This window comes from Stegodyphus dumicola, chromosome X1 (genome assembly GCF_044657685.1).
Source record: "Stegodyphus dumicola isolate Sdum_Otavi_A_Nest chromosome X1, ASM4465768v1".
Taxonomy (NCBI): Eukaryota; Metazoa; Arthropoda; class Arachnida; order Araneae; family Eresidae; genus Stegodyphus; species Stegodyphus dumicola.
Genome location: NC_140780.1, coordinates 135,519,060 through 135,542,447, shown reverse-complemented (window position 1 = coordinate 135,542,447; position 23,388 = coordinate 135,519,060). Strand labels below are relative to the sequence as shown.

Genomic DNA, 23,388 nt, shown 5'->3' with positions numbered 1-23,388 from the left:
CTGGTTTTGCCAACAGATGGCGCCACTTACTTATTCTTGTCCAGGCTTTCTTATCTTATCTAATCATTATTTCCTATCTTGTTCATTTGCGGTTTCGCAGTTGAAGATGGTGGTTCGGTAAAACCCTCGAAACTAGTCCTTTGAAAATTTTATAAATATAACGCTGAATTTTGTTGTTTGACTTCTGAATTAGTATACAGTGGTGGCTAAAATTGTGGACACTTTTGGAAATTTTTATGTTTTTGAACTTTGTATGCTTATAGAAAACGTTACGTTTCACAAAATGCAAACTTGTATATATCATTTTAAAGAGAATTTATTACTGAATTCAATACAAAAAACAAAATTCAATTATTTGCAATACAAGAAAAGTTAAATGGTAATAGTTATCGATATAAATTAGATAGTGGTGATTGCAGTAAGTTATCAGTACTTAGTAGGGTACCCTTTAGTTTTTATTACAGCTTCACATCGACGTTTCATTGAGCTGACAAGAATTTTAAGCTCTTCTTTCGTTATTACATGATGCCAGGAAACAATTATAGCCTCAATTAGTTCCCTTTTATTTGATGGGCGCCTCATTCGGACAAGAGTTTTCAAACGGTGCCACAAATTTTCGATATGATTGAGGTCAGGACTATTTCCTGGCCATGACAACAATTTAATGCTCTTTGTACGAAACCACTCTTTCGTTATTTTGGCCATGTGGCGAGGAGCAGAATCCTGCTGAAAAATAAACGAAGCATTGTTGGGAAAGAGATCTCTGATGGAAGGTAGAAGTTTTGGTTCTAGAATAGTGTCAATGTATTTTCTGGCATTCAGTGTCCCATCGATGACATGAAGCCAACCAATACCATCTGCTGACATGCATGACCAAATCATACCACTAACTGGGTTCTTCACAGTTGCTTGAATGCAGTCAGGATGTAGCTCTTCTCCTATTCTACATCTTACATATTTTTGCCCATCACTACCGAATAACGATATCTTAGTTTCATCCATATAACTTGTGACCACTGATCATCTGTCCAATTAATGTGTTCCTTTGCCCACTGTACTCTTTTTTTTCGTTGCTGAAAATTAAGATAAGGCTTTTTTCATGGAATTCCACCACATCTCAGTCCAACATCTGTTAATCTTCTCCTGATTGTTCTTGAACTGACAGAAACACCAGCATCATCCAGATCACTTTTGCTGGCCGCTGATGACATTTTTCTATCTTGGAGACATAGTCTTTTTATTCTTTTGTCATCAATAGATGTAGTGCACCTTTTTCGGCCTTTTCCTCCTTTGTTTTTTATTGAATTTGTCTCCTGCTATCGTAAACAAATCTTTCGGATTCCAGATGTAGTCACTGAACCACCCACCTGTCTTGCAATTTCAGCATAGGAAAGACCACTTTCTCGTAACACAATAATATTACATCTCTTTCTAGGCGTCTGATCTACTCTTTTATTTGATGTCATTGCTTCTTGACTAAATATTAAAAATTTTTACAAAAATTCCTACTTGTAATTGCAGTGTATAAGAAACAGGTCCTCCTTCTACAGAACAAAGCAAAATAATGAATTGTTTCAAGTGTAAACATGATGTCAGCTTCTACTGGCAGTTACTAACATTTGATTGGTTCTCAGAACAAGAGCAGTGATTGGCCAGGAAAGCTAGACATTGCAAACCACTTTATAACTGTGTTTTTTTTTTGTTTATATTAAAGTACATATAACTTTTTTTGTATTGCAAATAATTGAATTTAGTGTTTTGTATTGAATTCAGTAATAAATTCTCTTTAATAGGATATATACAAGTTTGCATTTTGCAAAACGTAACATTTTCTATAAGCATACAAAGTTCAAAAACAAAAATTTCCAAAAGCGTCCACAATTTTGGCCACCACTGTAGTTATTTAAGTCTGGAGTCTAATATTTCTAATCTGAAATTTTAGGATTAACATTTATGTATTTACGTACTATTCAGTCAATCATACTTATGCGAAATATCTGTAAAAGGCTTTTGAAAGGGATTTAAATTCAATATTATTATTTTCTCACAAAAGTTAGCAAATATAACACTGTACAAGTAAACTGTATCTGTCCTCTAACTTAAGTATTATAATGTTACAAGAAAATGTAACTCAACTGAAAAATAAAAAGTTAAAAAAGTGAAACATACAACTCAGCTGTGAAATTAAAGTTACATTTTTGAAATTATTAATTTTTATGCTTTAGAATATGTGTCCAGCTATGGATACCATGAGACCCCTCTCCCATCGCACACTTTCAATTATCAGGCACCATAAGGGCCCCTTTTAAATTTTTTGTAAATTTAGGTTGTAATATATCATTTTGTTCAGGAATAAAAACTGTTAAACAGCGTTATTATTTCATACATCACAAAGCACTAATTTCAATTTTCACTTTTTTTAACTTTTCGATAAGTAAGGTAGTAATATATAATTTTCTCTAGAATATCTCTTTAATAGAGGTAAAGTACAACCCCCGTTTTTTCCCCCCCCTGATTGTCAGGCCTATAGAATATTTTAAACTGTCCTTGGTGGCATTGGCTCAGCACCTTATCAATGTATCATCATCTTGTCAATGTGTCTATAATGTGTAGCAGGGATGACTGGCTATCATGACTGATGGTGCCCAAACCATTGTGCTACGTTGACAAGCTGTGTCGCATTCAGCAGTTGTAATCAGAGTGGCTGTGTCTCCCCAGTATCTTCGGATTCATAACCAGTCACTTTCATCAGACAAACCAAAATTCGTCGCTGATTACCACATTACCAGTGATGACACCATCTCAGTCTTTTATGTTGATGGTTTGTCATTAACACTTTGAAAGCCAAAGCCATCAAGATTCCCTTTCTTTCAATTGACCACAACTGATGGTTTCCTAAAATGCATTGTATCAGTTTATTACAGACAGCTTGTCTTAGAAGGCTAATGGATGTTTTTTTGTTAGGAAGTAGGAAAGATGTCATTTGAAATCACACCTCTTTGTACGTTAATGGATGGGAAGGAGAGGCAACGGATGGGGATATGCATTTCGTTATTTTAACCCATTCTAGATCAGTGGCTCCTCTCAGACGTTCAGTGTTTTTTTTGCCCTTAAGGTTGGCGTCGCATGCCTTGCGATGACGTGAAAAATTCCATCATTGAAACTGAATTCGTTGCTTTAAATTCCATGATTCTTTTTGTATTTCTGAATATTGCTAAGAGATAGCGCAACTAGTTCTAGTTTCTTCACAAGTTTTGCAGTGAGATTTCCTGCCTTGAATATTTGTTATTGAATATCCGCGTGATATCTGTTAGAATTTCAACTAAAATACCATTCAAGATATTTTCGATATTCATAGCCAAATTTTTTTTATAAAGTAAGCAAAAAAATTACTTTTTGATTAAATAAATTATTTTGGTTTTGTGATAAATGTGGCTTTTATGCTGTTAGGTCCCAAGCTGGTTGTAAAGCTGTTTTAATCGTAAGGTTGGAAAACCATAGGATTAAAACAACCATACAATCAGACTATATGATTGGAAAACCATTTTCTGAAGCGTTTTTTTACTTAATTTTAATAATTATTTTTATGTAGATATTTATATTAAACACATTGAAACAATAGAGTTAAGAAATATAATGTCACATTCTATTTCATTTTTAATTTAAAACTTGGGTGCATTGCAGGGAAAACTGGTGACATATTTGACAACGCATAGGTCGATCAAAAACTGCTTACTGTCAAAAATATTTTGCATTTTCGAATTTAAGATCGAACATATATTAAGCAATAAAAAAATTTTCAGCAATAAAAAAATGCTTTTTTTTTTTAGTCAGAAATTCAGGAAAAAAATCCGATTAAGAAGGGTTAAGCATTAAGGTTAGAAAAGGCTTCGTGTTTTTAAGGGTTAATGGCAATCTTCACATAGAGTGGCTTGTGTTTGAGACATTTTCAGCCGATTGTTGGGAAATTCTTCTCTCAGATATTAAAGTGTCCAAAGCTCCTTGCATATTCTGCAAAATGTCCATAGAAGTCGATTGTATCGCCGCCACTGCTTCTTTTTGCATGTGTCAATCTGTATATTCTGTAGTATGTCTAGATGGACTTATTGTTTTGCAACTATTTGTATTTTCTTCATCGATCCATCCAAACCAAATTTTATGCGCAATAAATACATCTACATGTGTTGCAGTAGCGATTTGATGGCAAGACAAACCAGCCCTTCATAAGCGTACATTTTGACCCCTCCTAAAATCGTCCATTTGTCAAAACTGTCTATGGTGTCATAGACAGTTCACAGCTCTTCACACGTCTTCTGGAATGTTGAAGTTCTTAAAATTCTGTATTCTCTAAGCAGCAGATTATTGACTATTGGTTTATCTGCCATTTCCTTCCCTTATCTCGCACTATTAATCAACTTGCCTCTTTAATCATATGCATAACTTGTTTCCCTGTGTGTTCCCAGAAATTATCATATTTATACGACTGAATCTTCATCATGTTGCATTTTCTATATCAGGCTGTGTATTATGTGTATGTATATATACATACATACATTGAAGAAGCATTGCATTATGCCCACCCCTCGTTTAGAGCAATAAGCTTGCACAGAAACAAACAAAATCATGGTGCACACGCAACTGATGCTGGAATATATAAAGTGACCATGCAATATTCTGAATGTTTAGTGACATAGTGCGAAAAGCTGCTAAAGATAAAGATTTTAGTAAAGGTCAAATCATTTTGGCTCGGTGCCTGGGAACATGAATTTTAGAAATTGCATATTTGTTAGGCTGCTTGTGTGCAGCTGTTGTGAGCAGTTATCAAAAGTGGTGTATGGATGGTGAAACGTCAAGTTTCTGGCCAGCAATTTGTTGATCATGGTAGAATTGTTACAACAGTCGAAATCAGCAACAGCTACAACAGTATCAACTCATAATGTAATGGCTCTTCAGTGCATATATATTTTATCTTCATATATCTTTTAAAATATGATATCCATTTGTTTAGTATCTTTATGTGTGAAATTAGTGTTTTCTTATATTTTTACAATATATTTTGTATAGCAAAGCTCTAGTGAAGTCCGTGAAGTGTTTAGTTTAGGTCGGCTGCCTTGGAATACCAACAAAACCAATTCTACTCTTTATAAATGGAAAGTGGTATCCGAGTTACGTATATCTCAGATGTGCTGTAACCGCACTCGCCTTTTAATACTGACTAAATGTGGGAGAGTTTATACAGTAAATATTTGTGCTTCTGCTGAAGTAAGTACTCTCTAGTTACTGAACTCTTAGTGTTTTAAGTTACATAGTTTTCAGTGATTTGCATGGGCTTCTTTTTTCTATCTAGTCAATAAAACTTGTATTATGTATCTTATCAGATTAATTAGTCCACTTATGTTAATACATTACCAATATAAATTTCTAGAAATAAAGTCATATTGTTTGTAAAGCTTAATTGCTTTCCTAAAGTTAGTAATCTGTACATTGTGAAATTTTTAGGGACTGGTTTTAAGATGCGGAATAGCTTATAGCTATTGCTTTAATTTCCCATTTTACATTTTGGTTTACTTAGTTTTTTATTTATTTATTTATTTATTTATTTATTTGTGCCAATGCATTTTCGTTTGGATTATTCAGTAAACCAGTATAAAAATAAAAACCAGTCTAATAAAACCATAAGTTTTCTAATACATTACTTATTAGTTATTAATACTATATTAAGAGTTATTAATATACTTAGTTATTAATACTGTATTAAGAGTGTAGTGTATGTGTTTTAAAGTAAACTAATACATTATTTAAAACCATGGTCTTTAAAATTTGAAGAATTCTGGATGTATGTGCTAGTTTTTAAAATTTATTTTTAAAGTCATTTGTCTGTCTGCTGTAATAAATATCTTAATCTGAATGTATCTTTGTGATAGATCTATGATCTCAGTGCTTCTTTAAAGCCCATTAATAATAAATGGGAGAGAATATTGTTTTTTTAAAGGAATTAAAATAACCTTGAAATACGTTCATTGTTTCTAATTTGTTGTAATTTACAGGTATAACCTTTCCTTTGTCTAGAATTTACTGTTTATGGCTGGGCAAAGCACTGCACCTGAAAACCTTTTCATTACAATATTAAAAAAATATATAATTGCTATGCAGGATAGTTGAAGATTATGTTTTTGGTATAAAATACATTTTGTGTATGAAAGTAAAAAGCAGAATTACAGTTTTGGAAACAAAAACATTTCCTTTCACTTTTGCAAATGTTCAGAATGCTCCAAAAATAGGATTTAAAAAAAGAAATGTATCTTGCTGCTTGTATTGTAATGAGATATGATTATTCACTTATTTGTAATGGCTAGACTGGAAATCTAAACATTAACTGTAGTTGTGATAAATGGAAGGACCCCAAAATAAAGTAAGGCAATGTAATAATGTAAAAATAAAGTAAGGCAATGTAATAACTGTGTTGCATCTCTTTCTAATCTCATAAAAGCAGTTGTTCCTGATGACATAAAATTAAAGAGGTGTTTGAACTGGTGCCGTGATTTATTCATTCACAGGCATGCTTAAGCACTGCACAACAGTCTGTAATCCTGCCCAGTTATCTGAAGGCTCATAGTACACCAGAATTATTTGAATCTTTTACATCCAATTTTAAAAATAATCAGCTGATACTCAGATAACATTCAGCTCAGGAAAAATATTAGTTTTTTAGTATTTTTCTATTAACAGGCAGATAACAAATATGTGGCAGATGTGGTGACCAATTTGTATTGTGACATGAACAGCTGTGAATTTGTAAGATATGCAGTGTTTACTGGGTACAATGGCTGAAGCTGTATGGAATGCCAAATTTGTATATTATTTGACGTTTTCTTTAAGTGAAAAGCAGTATGTATATGAACAGAACAGCAGTTTAGTTTTCCTCATTTGTACAGCAGTCTGTTTTTGCTTAAAGAACACCAGATAGTTGCACAAATTTGGTATGCTCAGCCTTGGCATTGCAACCGTTAAACATTATACATATTTTATTCGTTACATATAAATTAAGTATTATTTTCGTGAAGCTTTCTACATTGTAAGGGGTACCGCCATCTAATTAGATTTCATGGTATCATGTATGTTTGGAGACTGGTAAAGTGGCATCTCCTCAATAGAAATTTGCCTTTTTTGAAGTGAAGTGTTTGAAAAGAAAACATCTCTTTTTTCCCATTAGTTGGTTTGTTTTTTTAAATTTGTATTCCTTTTTTGTTAAAACAACATACTTGCCAATCTACAGCACTAAAAAATCAGGAGATTTTTCTCAGTGACAAAAAGATTTTTTACATGATAAAAATACATTTTTTAATAATGAATTAATTAACTGTGAATAGCTACTAATTAATATCTGACAGTTCCGTTTACCAATTCTTAAATGGAAATAAATACTTACACATAAAAAAGAATTTTTAGTATTTGCATTTTTTAACAAAAAAAATAATCCTTTTTCATGAATGGTGACATATTTTGCTTTCATTAAGAAAGAAACTTCATGATTTTGCTGATAGTAATTGCCACATTTGCCTGCATTTGTTAATAAAAGTTTTTCTCATTGTCATTTTCATTTACTCATTGTTGTGTCATTACTAATGTTAGATTTAAATTTAATTCTTGTTTTCACAACAACACTTAAAATCCTTTCACACTTTGCATTGCTATGGGAAGTTGTCAGGATGGCCAACATTATTCTAGACAGTGCACTATACTTTAAAATTCCATCAGCATTTTTCAATTTTCCAATTAATAAATGAAGTAAAACTAGAAATCTATTAAAAATACACCAGAAAAAGATGCATTTGCTTGAACAGAAATATTTGCTACTTTAGAATGTAAAATCACTTCATCATAGATTGGAAATTTATGTAGTATGTAATCACATACTCAGCAGATTAGCTTCTAGGGTGGAAATAAAACTTGTCTTCCTCTGAAAGTTCTTCTGTACTTTGTTAGTTGCAGCCCCCATTACCAAATCTTCATCTTCTGATTTTCTATTTCACCCTAAATTCCATCATATATAAAATTAGAAGACAAAATAAAGATTGGTTTTACAAGCTTTGATGAAATATCTTAAAGCAGATTATAAATCATTGATTGCAAAACATGTATTAATGGAATTCTGCTTTGTCAAACTGTATTAAGGAGATCGAAGGATAAGCCAGAAAGCTTTGTTAAGGTCTGAAGACAAAAACAAAAATATTCGTTCTTCATGAAATAAACTTAACACTAATCGGAAAATGCTTCCGATGTTGAGTACTTTTTTTTTTTATTTTTTTTATTTTGAGAGATGTGTGTCAGCTTTACCCTTATATTTTGTAGTATTATTTTGAGAACTGCCAATTAAATTGCTCACTGGTGCAGAATTACTTTTCTGAAACCCATTTTTAATAGAGGAGGTAGTAACTATATCTCCATTTTCTTTAGGTATTTTATAACTTTCAGTACAGCCTTTTGCCGTAACTCTAGAAGCATATATTTTTTCCTTAAAAAATGTATGAAGTGGGTTCCGTTGGTCAAGGGTTATGGATAAACTTTTCTCTATAGATAACCAATGGGTACATACATGTTTCAAATTTTTCTTATTTCAGTATGATGCAGCTGTTCGAATTTTTTGTTTTTCCTTCCTTTTAGAACTGCTTTCATAGATAATAATAAATATCAAGTTCATGCACACTTATAGATTAAGAAGCTGCCCCATTTTCAGCTGCTAAATTTAGGAGGTGACAGGCACATTTCATAATTTCCAAATCCAAATTTGCCTTTTTAAAATGCCTGCAACACCAGTCTTTAAGCCTACCATTACTGGCACATTATTGTGTTAAGTGCTAAGGCATTATCTAGAGGAATTGCATTTTCTTTTAAAGTTTTAATAACTTTAAAAGAAACTGTTTTAATAACCTTAAAAGAAACTATACTGTGCTATATTAAAGCATGTCAAATGTCCTAAAAGGGGCACAGAAAGTAAACTGCATTCAATTTCTGACACTGGATTAATAAAAGAAGCAATAATTAGATACAGTTTTTAATCAGTATTATTGCTTCCATCGGTAGAGAGGCAGACTGTTTTAATTCAATCAGTAACTGAAAATTTATTTTTCTTACCCATTTCTTTTACAATTGCAGCCATTTTGGTCCTTGCACCTGAGTATTTCTTAGTGATTCGCTATATGGAAACATTTTTTTAAAATAAAGCTGCAGCATGATCCGATGCATTCAGTGGCAGATTGTGTTCCAGTAAAAATGCAGAGAGCAGGCACTCTGCATTAGTAACTTTGTGGTTCTTTGTTTCCATAAAAAATTTAATTTGTTGTTGTTTTTTCAATAGAACTTATGTTTTTCTTGTGTTTTTGTGTACACACATGTTTGAGAGCATCGGCCCTTCCACTGTGTGAAATTGAAAAATGACAATGACAAATGGTACACATCACAAATGTGTTACATTTCCTTGAGGAAATAATAAAAGGAAAGTCATTTGTGGAGGATTTTTGAAAAGTTCATGAGTATTTTACGTTTTTCACATACATAACTAAAACAAAATATCATTAATTTCTTAAATTATTTCTCGAAAGCTATCGCACTCACAGTGCTCAGTGACAAGATGAATGGAGTAACAGCCTCGATCTTGCTTTGTGCTCTTTGGCAAATATATGCCAGATGACACACAGTGGCATTTGATGTTCATGGGAGAACTGGAACACAATGTGTTTGGACACATGCTCCTACTCACAAAGCAGAAGCATTCCATAATTTCTCATTGATGAAACAACTTTGATTTTCTTTTATATGTAATCTAGAAAAAAAAAAAAAAAAAAAAACCAAGTGCTTTCAGATGTCCAAAATCGCTTTTGGGGGGGGGTGCAAATAACAAAGTATTAAATGCCAAGCCACATAGAAATCACGAGAAATTTTTAAAATAAGAAAACGTCGGGAGAAATATGTTGTAAATCGGGTTCATGGGATAGTGTTCGGAAATTGGGAGTCTCTCGCTTAAATCAGAAGAGCTAGCAACTCTGAACTGAGCATAAGTGTGCACTACATATATAACTGTGTTAATGATTTATGTAAATGTGCATGAATTTAATGTTTTTTGGATCAGATTGTATATTTCAGAATATTTATTTTTTGGCTTTTATCAATGTTTTCTTATGTCAAGTAGGTGTTAATATACATTGATATGTTTATTAATTACATTATTTTAGTATTTATTAATTTGTTTCTTTTATTTGTTTTTGAAATATACTTTTATCTACTAATTTTACATTATTATAGTGCAGTGTAAGTAGGTCATATTTTAATTAGAGAGTTTCTGTTTTGTGTAGTCAACTGGATTACTCGTGGAGATTTAAAGAACCAATTTGCAATGAGTATGCTACTTATGGCAGTAGTTTTTATATATTAATTATAGTGATCATGAATCTCTGTCTATATCAGGAAGTATAGTTAAGTTAGACAACTGCTCTTCCCTGAACTTTAATATTTTTGGATCACTAAATCTACTGTAGCCAGATCTGCATTTAACATCTGTATAAATGTGAATTCTTATAAATAGTATTGTTAAGCAGGCAATATCTGTGTATTCTAATTCTTAGGTTCCTCTTCTTTTGAATGGTTTTGGAGGTAAAGAAGTTATACAAATAGATGCTAATGTTGGAGGAGCACATCATATGGCCCTGACTCATGATGGTGAAGTTTACTCATGGGGTTTTGGTGGTGCACTTGGTCATGGAGATTACAAGTTAGCACTTTTTCTTTTATACCTTTGCATTTATTTTACTATTTTAATATTTCTTCATTTATACAAGTAGCTGAGCATTTAAAGAATGTATTGTGTAAGAACATATGCCATTTTATCATTTTTATAAGTTCTTATGGAATAAATAATTTTTCGCATATCATGAGATAAGAGTCACTCTTCCTTCAGATTTAAAGTTTACTTGTATAGTAATGTAATTAGCTATATGCCATGGACCTGTTTTAGATTAATACTCTGAATATGTTATTTAGTATACATTATTGCTCATGAATACATTATTGTACAGATTATTATATATTTTTCAATTTAGATTATTGTATATTTTTATGCATAAATTAAAATTATTAAAATTCGTAATTTTAGTTTCTGGAAATGATTAATTTTCCACAAATAATAGGCCTTGTATATAATATATTGGTCGTGGACACTTAGCTGATGGGACACATAACTGACACCAGTTAGCCGACAAGGATACTTAGCCGACAGGACGTTTAACCGACAGGACACTTAGCCGACAAGGACACTTAGCCACAGGGCATTTAGCCGACACGGACACTTAGCCACACGGACAGTTAGCTGACAGGACATTTAGCCGACATGGAGAGGTAGCCATTAGGACATTTAGCCGACACAGGGAACTCCCTGGATATTTAGTCAATACTAAGCCGTCAGTGAAGTTTAGCTGACACGTACCCAATAATTATTTAAATTTACAATCAATTACAAAATTTCTTGACTTCTCCATAAGTTCAATATTTAAGTTATTTTTTCACCTATCAGTAAAATTCAATGTTCGATTCTTGAACATCTCATATATGCTTTTAATTATTGTCTTAATTTAGCATTGTTTGATATGCATTGTGCTGTTTGGTGTAAATTGGCCAAATTGAAAAAGCGCTGAAATTTCTCGTCAGGGAATATGAATTAAATTTCGAAAGGAAAAAGGAATTTTTTAGCTAAGTATGGTGGTCACTTAATTATATTTTATTATGGGATCTTAAAAAATTATCCGTAATGCTTCTTTATTTAATCAACTGGGTTCTTTTGAACACTTTCACATGACAAACGTTTCCCTTGTTTACTTAATGATAATTATTTTCCAATCTCACTCTTCCAAATGCTTTCACATTTCTAATATCTTTACGTTTCATTAATATTTTACTCATCACATCATGTTACATTCTTTCCCTTACAAAATCGTTTGGCTCCTCCCACTAATGAAATTTCCTTTCCCTGTCCTATGAAACGACGGAGTCGCAGATGTAGGTATCCGACCATTGCTTTACCCTGTATATAGTAAATATAGTAAGTGAAATTACTCAGCATAACATTTTTTGTGCTACTAAGTGAAATTACTCAGCATAACTTTCTCTGCTACTAAGTGAAATTACTCAGCATAACGTTTTCTGTGCTAGCATTAAGTGCAGGAGATTTTAATGCGTAGCATTCAGATACCATTTTAGCGAAGTAGGAGGGGATGAGCAATTATATTTATAGGGAGCAATTATAGTTATTTGGTAGATCCTGTTTAGGCATAACTTGGTTGTAGGAATATCGTGCGAGAATCCGCAGTGAGGTGGGATCATTCATTTCGTGTTACGAAGTGTAGTTACTCGAGAGACATCGGAGGCTAGACTGAACTGGCTGCTGTCCTCACCGTAGTAGGAGTAGTCCGTTCTGAAAAATCTAAATAATGCAATAAAAATTATTGCTATCGTTGAATTATATTTTATATAGAAACGTATGGTCTTGAGGGTTAGTTCAGCAAATATATTTTATTTTGATATTAGAAACAATTAAAAAAAGTGAATTTTAGGACAAGCAAAGGTGTAAAATATTTGTGACCTCTATAATTTGCAGTTCATGTCACCATTCTTGTAATAAAAATATTGTAACATTTTATTGACCACTCCTCTCGCTTAAAATACTTACTTAGGTTAATGTTTTTTGCCCTAAACTAGTGCATAATGTTTAATTTAGAAGTAAAATATTCTTTAAGGTTTTGTGTTATTCATAACTGAAGCTGCAGAAGGAGGAGCCACAAAGTAGGGCGGAGCAAAGCGACACATCGTGAAAAGTCACCATAATGTGGTGCCATCTAACGATTCTAGTTTTAACGATATCTGTCATGTAAATAGATAATATTATTTACTATGTTTTGAAAGTCGTGATGTGTAATTTGCAATATAATATGTTATATTAATGTTTTTTTTTTTTTTTCTAAAATATAACTTTTCTCAATGCTGTTAAAATGTATAAATTTTCATTTCATTCCTCATTAATTTTATTTTTTCTTACCTGCCTTCTCTTTCTCATTTTTGGTTTAGCGGCCACCTAACAGAAGTAAGTTTGGTTTATGTAATTACGGCAAAGCCAGAGGGCTCTTTGCCTAAGAGGAGGGATGCCTTTCTGGAGGACTTTCTAAGGAAAACTACCTCGTATACATGTTACACATGGGAAAAACCACGAAAACAGCCTGTGTTCACGGGATTCAAATTCAGACTGAACTGCCAGTGTTCAATGACTTCAACGCTCGGCAGCTGCTGAGTCTAACAAAAATAGAGTAACCATTTTACTTAATACATAACCAGTCTCTTCCAATGAAAATTGCCTTTTTAGGCTAGAACTTTATTAACACATTCAGGAAAGGGTTCAGAAATCAGTCGGTGAGTGCCTTGCGAGATGGAAGTCACCCGTGTTGAGCAGCACGCTTACATCAAAATAGCCGTTCTCCGAGGGAGAAATGCGATGGAATGTCACAGTGAATTAGTAGAAGTCCTTGTGAATAATGCCCTACCATATTGCACAGTAGCACGGTGGGTAGGAAAATTTCAGCAAGGTCGTGTGTAAACCAGTGATGAGAAAAGTTCGGGACGACCGGTGAGTGTGCGGACCGACTTGGCACGTGCCGTCATCGAGCACCTCATGGATCATGACAGACTATGGATATTACTGGAGTTAGAGAGGGCGAGTAGCATCGAGAAACACACCGTCCACAGGATATTGCGTAATGAGCTAGTGTCAGAATCCTTCCCCAGTCAAATTGATGGTGATCGTCACATATGACGTCAGGGGTGTCATTGTTTGCCACTTTGTTCCTCATGGCAGAACAGTGACCGCACAGTACTACAGGGACTTCCTGGTGCGACAGGTACGACGTGGCATTCGAAATAAATGTCCGAATCTTGTGGACAGTGCAATAATTCTGCACGACAATGCAAGACCACATAAAGCAGAGTATGTACGGCAGCTACTCCTACGTTGGGGATGGGAAGAATTGGAGCACTTACCATACTCACCTGACCTTTTGCCCTGTGACTTTGATCTCATTCCCAAGATTAAAGAAAACGTGGTAGGCAGTTTGTAACACGAGAGAACATTGCTAATGCTGTGCGCCACCAGATGAACCGATTCGCACATGGTGCGGCAAATGCTGAGGCTGATGGTTTTCAGCGCCTCCCACATCATTGGCAGTGTGGTGACAGTAACAGGGGACTACATTGAGGGTCTTTAGGCCCAGGTTTGTCATGCCAACTTTATGTGTATTGTGTTATCATCCTTTTGCACGGTGAAGGCTATATTGCCCTGTATGCTACCGTAATAAAATCGTGTGTTACGATATTTAGGTGCTATTCATTGTCCACACATGTAGTTGAGACCTTGTCCTTTCGTCTGTATATGTCACATTTTCCAACCGGATTGGTATGCTCACGGAAAAAAAAATAGTTGCCATGACTTTTGCCCCAACCTACGTAAAACGAATGAAAAATAATATGAAAATTTATACATTTTTAACAGATATTGAGAAAAGTTATATTTTATAAGAAAAACATTAAAATAACCTATTATGGTACTTTTCTGTTTTGCCTGCTCAACCAATAAAGTCGCCAATAATAGTACAACTGATGCCAAACTGAATATCCTCACTGGTAACCTTTCACGCTTCATTTTCAAAACAAGTCGCAGCCATTTCTTACCAGATTGATTGTTTCTTTCAGTACTGGTATATGATTACATAGAATTTTTATCAGATAGTACAGTTTTATGCCCTAAGGCCATTTGTGGTAATTAAGTCAATTAGAATGTAATTACACCGCTCACTTGAAGGTGAAAATGTAGAAAAGGCAAAGTCAAGGATTAAATTCATCAATTCTAATTGAGAATGCACTAGCAAAGTAAAGCACTGAGGTTTTACATAATTTCTGAATAAGCTGTTTGTACGAATTGAAGTAATTCTTGCATTTAAACTTGTATTCCAAATTAAGACTTAACTAAACTTGAAATTAATGTAGATAATTAGAGAGAATTATATTTTTGTAGCGTAGTTTGTGTGAGATGAGATCACTTGGGGTCATGTGATATGAACTGGCGAATCAGGATTTTGAACATGAAAGCATAGTATATTCTTAAATTAATGTCCTTTTACAAATTGTTTTATTTATTGGCTTTTTAGAAAATTTTAAATGATATTAAAATGTTTATGCCTTCAAAATAAAAAATTCTTAGAACTAAAAAATGAAATAATTTAGATAGATATAAAATAGAAATAAAAAATTCTTAGAAAAAATTCTTAGAACTTGCTAAAATTTTTTATGTATATGTTGTCACCAATAAAGTCTGCTTGGCGAGATTTGCGTCGAAAATTACACATCGCAACTTTCAAAACATAGTACACAATATTATTTATTTACATGACTGATCTAGTTAAATCTATTCATCGATAGATGGCACCACATTACGGTCTGTCACTTTGCTCCGCTTTACTGGGTTTGTGGTCGCCTCCTTCTGCAGCTTCAGTTATGAATAAAACAAAACACTAAAAAATATTTTACTTCTAAATTCAACATTATGCACTAGTTTAGGGCTATAAACATTAACCTAAATAAGTATTTTAAGCGAGAAGCGTGCTCAATAAAATGTTACAGAATTTTTATCTCAAGGATAGTGGCATGAACTGCAAATTATAGAGGTCACAAATAATTTACACCTTTGCTGGTCTTAAAAATTCACTTTTTTAAAATTGTTTTTAACAACAAAATAAAATATATTTGCTAAACTAACCCTCATTGCCATATGTTTCTATAAAAAAGTATAATTCTAGAATAGCAATAATTTTTATTGCATTATTCAGTTTTTTCATGACAGGGAAAGGAAATTTCATTAATGGGAGGAGCCAAACGATTTTTTAAGGGAAGGAATGTAACACGATGCAATGAGCAAAATAGTAATGTAACATAAAGATATTAGAAATTTGAAAGCATTTGGAAGAGCGAGATTGAAAAATTAATATCATTAGGTAAGCAAGAAAAATTATTAATGATGTGGAAGTTGATTAAATGAAGAAGCTTTATGGATAATTTTTGAAGATCCTATATTAGAATGTAATTAAGTGACCACCTTACTTAGCTATGAAAAAAATTCTTTTTCCTTTCGAAATTTAATTCGTATTCCCTGACGAGAAATTTCAGCGCTTTTTCAATTTGGCCAGTATACACCAAACAGCACGATGCATATCAAACAATGCCTAATTAAAAGCATGTATGAGATGTTCAAGAATCGAAAATTGAATTTTACTGATAGGTGAAAAAAATAACTTAAATATTGAACTTATGGAGAAGTCGAGAAATTTTGTAATTGATCGTAAGTTTAAATAATTATTGGGTAAGTGTTAGCTAAACTTCACTGTCGGCTTAGTGTTGACTAAATGTCCTGGCGGCTAACTCTCTGTGTCGACTAAATGTCCTGATGGCTAACTCTCCGTGTTGGCTAAATGTCCTGTCTTCTAACTGTCCATGTCGGCTAAATGACCTGTCGGTTATGTGTCCGTGTCGGTTAAATGTCCTGTCGACCAAGTGTCCAAGTCGGTTAAACTTCCTGTCGTCTAAGTGTCCATGTCGGCTAAGTGTCCATGTCAGCTAAATGTCCTGTTGGCTAACTGCTGTCGGTTAAGTGTCCCGTCAGCTAAGTGGTTATCGGCTAAGTGTCAAGGACCCATAATATATATACAGTCAAAAGTCATTAATTCGGACACCCATAATCTGGAATGATCTATAATCCAGACCTCAAAGCTGACGCATGCACATAGGTGTTTATGCAGGCGCGTAAGTCCTTTACGAATGCGCACATGCGTGTGCGCATTTAATGTATAACGGAGGGTATAAGCTAAAATTATCTAATTATCTATTTCAGTTAATGTTGGTGATTGCGTTGTTCCTTAATCTTCGAATTGGATCCGGCTTATTATTTTTCGCAGACTGTTAGAGCATCTTTATAAAAGTAAGCTTGAAATTTCGATTATGTCAAATGGAATTCTGATGCTGGAGCTCCCAAAGGATCAGCAAAGTGAAAGTATGTTTAAATGTCCATCAAACAAAAAGTGGAATTGCTGCAAAAAATGGATAAAGACATATCCTTCGTTTCTCTAACCATTCTGAAATCTGTTTATCAATTTTACGCTGCTCTATGGGGGGGGGACACCGCGGCATGCAATGAGTTGGAAGTTGATCTGCCAGCACTATCCGTATCTTCAGGGCAAATGTTTTTATTTTATTTGGCTTATAATTCCTTACTAAATGTAGTATTTCATCTCGATGTACTTCATCTTTGATATGATTTAAATCAAATTCCTCGTCATTCATATCGGAAATGAATTATAATTCGTTTCTGATAGTGAAGAAAGTGACACAGAAGTTATTGAAAACGGAAAAATTTTGATTGACAAATTAGTCGGTATACTCAACACAGCAATTATAGGACATGAACAGCGGAACTTTGTAACTGAACAAGAAATTATGTCTGTTTATAGAATTAAAGAGAAAGTATGATAACATAAAACGAAGCAGCTTAAGCAACTTACATTGAAAGAAATGTTTAATAAAGTAAACAAATAAATATTAAGCTTTTTTTTTTGTAAATTTTGATACCCTTTTGATCATAATTGTTCTTTATTTCATAAATTACAGTTTCATATTTTTAATTTTATAATTTCTGCATGCCATATTACCAGATTTAAACTGATGATCTATAATCCGGAAAAATCGATGATCTGGAATCGCCGAAGTCCTGACGAGTCCGGATTAACGACTTTTGACTGTATACACAAGTGTTTTCAATAATAAAATTGAATTTTGCAGATTTTATTCTCCCATCTTTAGCATAATTTTTTTATTAAATTTTGATTAGTCAATATGTCATCAGATTCATTTTGGAACAGGAAATGAATAATATGCAGTGCCTTCACTGGGACCTTGAATTTCAGATTTTGCAGTTGCTAACCAGATATGCTTCTAATTACACCAAAAAAGCACAGGGAACTTTGGATTTAATAGCTAAATCATGGTGGGGATGAATTATTGCCATATTAGTTCATGTAGGGCAATTTTTTTTTTTGTTTTTAGAGGCAGGAGAGGTGAAAAATGTTCAGTGCCTTTATGAGACTTCCTGGTCTAGATTCTAGACCTCCTGATTGCTAGTGGGATCTGCTTTGTTATTACATCACAAATGCATGTGGTAAGAAGGGAGAAAGTATCTCACAAATATATACTACATCACTAACAAGGGGGCATTCCCTACTCGTCATCACCGATTTCACTCAAATTTATAGTACATGCAGGACTTGGCTAGAAATGAAAGTAGGGGAAACGCCAGATGGCCAAGCATTTAGAATATGAAAATGTTGACTTGGCTCTCTCACCATATAAGCCATTTACGTTAGCATGTTTGCCAAGCAGCGGTTGGTGTAGCAACAAGACAGGGTTCGTAGCGGTCCTTATAAGTGCTTATAAGTCCTTATATTTGAAAATAAAATATACAGTCCCTTATAGGTGCTTACTTTTTCTTTAAAGCCCGTATTTTTTTGTTTTTTTTTGTTTTTGTTTTTAGTGCTTATTTTTTGCTTTTAGTGCATTTTTACCCCCTTACCGAAGCCGAAACTAAATAAACAACTTTTCTTCCTAATATGGAATGTCAGATGGTGAATCATACTCCCGGAAATAGCTTTCTGCCCTTTCTTTGCATTAACGTAACCTTTGGTGTGCACGAAGAGTACAGACAGGTGCCCGTCGTTCTATTGGTCAAAGAATTGCGAAAGCAGTAGAAAATTCCGGTACATTCGGCATTCTTTTCCTCCCACCCAAATACTACAAACGTTTGAATTTCTATCAAGATCTTAATAATTTGCATTCTTGTTCCGCTAGGTTAGTTCATATTCGTGTTTATTATGATCATTATGCTTATATTTTGAGCATATGTATGAATGTTTATAATAACATAGTTGCAGTAACTGTTGAAGTATAGTAAACTTCTAAAAATGGTCGTGTTTTAACACAGATTAGCTTTCTAAAGAATAATATTCGGAATGGCTTAAATAAAGAGAAAGTAATCGAATAGTCAAAATAATTTAATTTTTTTGGCCAATACATTATACAGTACGAAGATTGGGAGGTTCTCCCCTTTCTCCGCGAAATCTCGAATATTGAAACTCTTACAGTTTGCTGCAAAGCAAGCAACGGACCTTTTTTTTTTGTCACTTTCCAATCTGGATTGAATATGACTAAAAGTTCTGCGGTCTACCAACCTAAGTGAAGAATTATTCTATTCCGGAAATTTAACGCCGTTTGTTGAAAGTTAGAATGAAAAACACCCCAGTTATTTAGTTCTTTGTTTTCCCAATACCTGCAGTTGTTGATTCCGATTGCGTAATATCACGTAGGGAAGAATTACGATGCACGTATTGCGCAATGTTTGCGATATTTTGTAGAGATAATTAATTTTGATGTTCAGTCCGAGATTTGTTTATGAACACTTAAAAGAGTTTTACTGTGCTTGCTAAGCAGAATATTTTTTAGGTCTGTTGGTTTATTTTTATATGATGCACATATCAAAATGTTAAAACCATTTATTTAGCAGAAAAATCTAAAGAGCGGCTACAGTCTACTCCTTTCCGCTCCTCTTTTTCAAGTCGCGCTCGTCTGTCCCTCGCCAATTTCCAAGTATGCGGGTTAGTTAAGCTTTTACTGTTAAAGGATGACTGCATGAAGCAAATTTCTGTCTTCTGATTTCAGAAATGTTCCTCTTTTTTACTTAAATTACTTTGCTTGCAATATCTGTTAAGGGAAAACTGATATACAATGAAAATTTAGAAAATGTTCAGAATTTAGATTTAAATTATTTAAATATCAATATGAGTGGAAAAATAAATTGTATTTATTATTAGGTTCCAAGCGAATACAATAAATATTCCTTATTATTATTTATTTTCGCTATTTTGAACTGAAATTTCATCATTAAATCTTGTAATATAGTTTAGTTCTGCAGTTTTTTTTTCTCTCATTGTAAACTAGTTCTGTAAATTGAACTGTTATTTAAAATCTTAAAAAAAAAAAAAAAGGGGGGGGGAATTATTTTCCATGGTTGAGGTAATGCTTATTCTCTCTTAATAAATACTGCATTTCTCATATTTTAAATTACAAGTCTAATTTTTAAGGTTATGCAGTCGTGTATAATGAATGTAATTAGACAGGTGCTTATTTTTTTTCTTAAAATGTGCTTGAAAAGTGCTTATTTTTTTAACTAAAATGTGGCTGTGAACCCTGAAAGAGCTCGAACTAGTAATTCAATGATCGTGGGTTCAACTTGTGGAGACTTTTCTTTTTCTCAATTTTTAAATTATTCTTTTTTCCAACTATGCAAAGAGGTAAATAATTTATTTTCTTTCTTTATTTATACGCAAAAGGCATAGAAAAGGTAAAAAATTGGGATTTCGGACTTTTCAACAAGGGATTGTAATTAAAGCACATACGAGAAGACTTTGTACATGAAAATTCAAAACTTGATTCATTGGCATTCAATGATTTACATGTGTCAGGATGGTATTTATCATAGGAACAGGAGAAACAATAATTATTTTTGCATCTAGCACAGTCCAAATTTTCACAACTCGAAATTTTCTAGAATTATGCACTTGCTAAAAAATGACGTCGTATATGCCTTTTGCATATAAATAAATAAATAAAATAAATTATTCATTTTTTTGCTTAATTGTAAAATGAATAATATAAAAATTGAGAAAAAGACAGAGAACATCTCCACATGGGGAGTCAACCCCACGATCATCGAATTACTAGTCCAGGCTCTTGCCAATATGCCAACCACTGCTTGGCAAACATGCTAACATATATGGCTAATACAGTGCGAGGGGAGCAGCATCAACATTTTTATTTTCTAGTCACTTGGCTATCTGAGTTCCCACTTTGGGTACTTTCATTTCTAGCAAAGCCCTGCATGTCCTATAAATTTGAGCAAAATTGGTGATGACGAGTAGGGAGTAAAGTAAGTTGTAAGTTTATCCATGCAGTAGTATTTTTTACAATCTTAAAAGTACTTTTGTAACTTGAAGCTAACTTTCTTTACTCAGAATTTTCTTAGTATAAAAGCATATTAAAATTACAAAAGGAAATTAGCCAAAGAACATAAAAGTTAAATTGTGTCATTAATATATTTTACATTGAAATCATAATATAAATGTTTAAATAAACTGAATCGGGCATTATAAAATGAATTTAAATCAATGTTTTATGCTTTTAAAATGGAACTGCAGCATAACGTGAAAACCTCCTGGAAACTTGCTTTTAGCAGGTGAACCTCCCAGTAGTTCATATTTCAAGATTGGCTGCTATGTTTTATATATATATATACACAAATGTACACTCACACTCATGTGCATAATTAAGAGAATTTGCAAATTATGTCTATTTTTAGGAAAAGTATTGTACCAAAATCACTAATTATGCCGCTGAAGAATCATGCAAATATTCAGAGTTGAATATGTAAGTATATATGTCTGTTTGTGGAGCTGTGGTTTGTAGAAGGAATATTAGCACACAGGGGTTTTTTGCTGATTTGTATGCTCCTTCATGACATTTGCCATGTTTCTCACAAGAGTTGGGTAAATTTTATAAGGTGTCAGGTAAAAAGAGTAGCCGTGAGCATATGGATGAGGGAATGAGATGGATAATTGTTGGTAGATTGAAGGCAGGTTTTCAGCCACAAGTGTCTTCTGCAGTTTCGGCACAGTGGGTCTATATCGAGAAGATGTGGACAAGATTGACCAAGATCTGCAGTGATGAATGAAGATTGTTAATTTGTTACCTTCAGTGTGGCAACACGGGACTGCTGCAGATTCACAGCTCGCTGTCACTGGAAACCAAGTTTCACAGTTTACGAGTGGCTGAAGGATTTATGAGATAGGGCTGTATGCTTGGGTTCTTCCAGTGCTGTGTGCTGCAGTGTGTGCTCACTGCAGCACACAAGAGCATGTTGTCGACAACATATACCTTAGCACAGACATCAGTAGTGCACCATGCATTTTGCAGATGAGTCAGCTGGGGCATTGAATCTCAGCGTACCTGTATTTCGAGAGCTTGGAACATGATATCATCTCTTCCTTATTAAGGAAAAGGATCATTATGGTGGTGGAGGTGTATTGCTCTGGGCAGGCATTATATTGAATAGCAGCCTACCTCTGCATGTGTTTGACAAAGGCTTCCTGACTACTATGAAGTATAAAGAGGAGATTTTAGAGGCCAATGTTTGAATTTTGAGGGGTGTATTTGGTCTTGGACTCCTGTTAATGGATGACAAGGCTCATCTGCATTGGGCTCAACCGGTTGAGTATTGCCTGTAAAGTGAGAAAATTTGCTGCATGGATTGGCTAGCTAGATCTGATGATAATCCTATAGAGCCGGGGTGCTCAACCTGGTGCCCAAGGTGAACTTGCATAGTGCCCACCAAGCTTCGGTAAAAAAAAAAATTCTTTTTGCTGCAGCAGTCTTTCTTGGGATTACATGTAGTGGGGGAAGGTGTCAGAAACTTGGTTGGCCTTGTCTTGGGCTTTAGAAACATTGAGAGTGATGATGTGTCTTAACTTGATCCTTCTTTTCGCCTCTGTCTCAGCATATGCACCTAACATATATGTGTTAGTGGACGAAATTCAGGGTAAAAAATCGCATTAAGTGCAACAGCATAAACAGAAGAGACACGGCTATATTGTAAGTAATAAAAACTTCCTGCATGAAATGTATGTTTCATTTTTGTCTCAATCTATTTTTTCGATCTTCTTTATGAGAGTGCGTTTTTTTTTTTTTTTTTTTTTCTTATGGGCTAGCGTTAACTAGTAACATGATAATATTGCCAAGGAATGGCCTGAATATCACCCGGGATGTAAATGCTATGTGGTGCCCGCTTCTCTTTCTGAAACTGCCTCGTGTGCCCCAGCACCAAAAAAGGTTACCACTGCTGTAGAACATGTCTGGAATGCTTTTGGGAAGGCAATTTCATATTGCCATCCTACTCTGAGGATTATCCCAGAGTTGGAAACTGCCTTGTTCAGGAATGGCATTGACCAGCACAGGGACTTCTCAGCTGCCTGCTGTTCAGTATGCTGTCATGCTGTGCGACTTGTCTGGCTGTGAGAGGAGACCATATGCCCAAAGTATGCAAGTGCTTAATAAATTCAAGATATCCAAACTTGTAAATGAAACATGTAAATAAAATGTTTCCAAAAAGAAAAATACTCTATATTACAAAAATATTCAATTAAATGA

The 23,388-nt window shown here is 33.8% G+C and overlaps 1 protein-coding gene across 2 annotated transcripts in view; it reads left to right on the top strand.

The window, feature by feature from the left end:
• HERC2 (E3 ubiquitin-protein ligase HERC2) overlaps positions 1-23,388 on the top strand; it is a 599,575-nt gene that overhangs the window by 114,272 nt on the left and 461,915 nt on the right. For both annotated transcript variants that reach the window (XM_085808058.1, XM_085808057.1), the window contains exons 10-11: positions 5,065-5,262; positions 10,623-10,768. In XM_085808058.1, the coding sequence (XP_085664184.1) occupies positions 5,065-5,262; positions 10,623-10,768 (344 nt within the window). The remainder of the gene's footprint in view (positions 1-5,064; positions 5,263-10,622; positions 10,769-23,388) is intronic.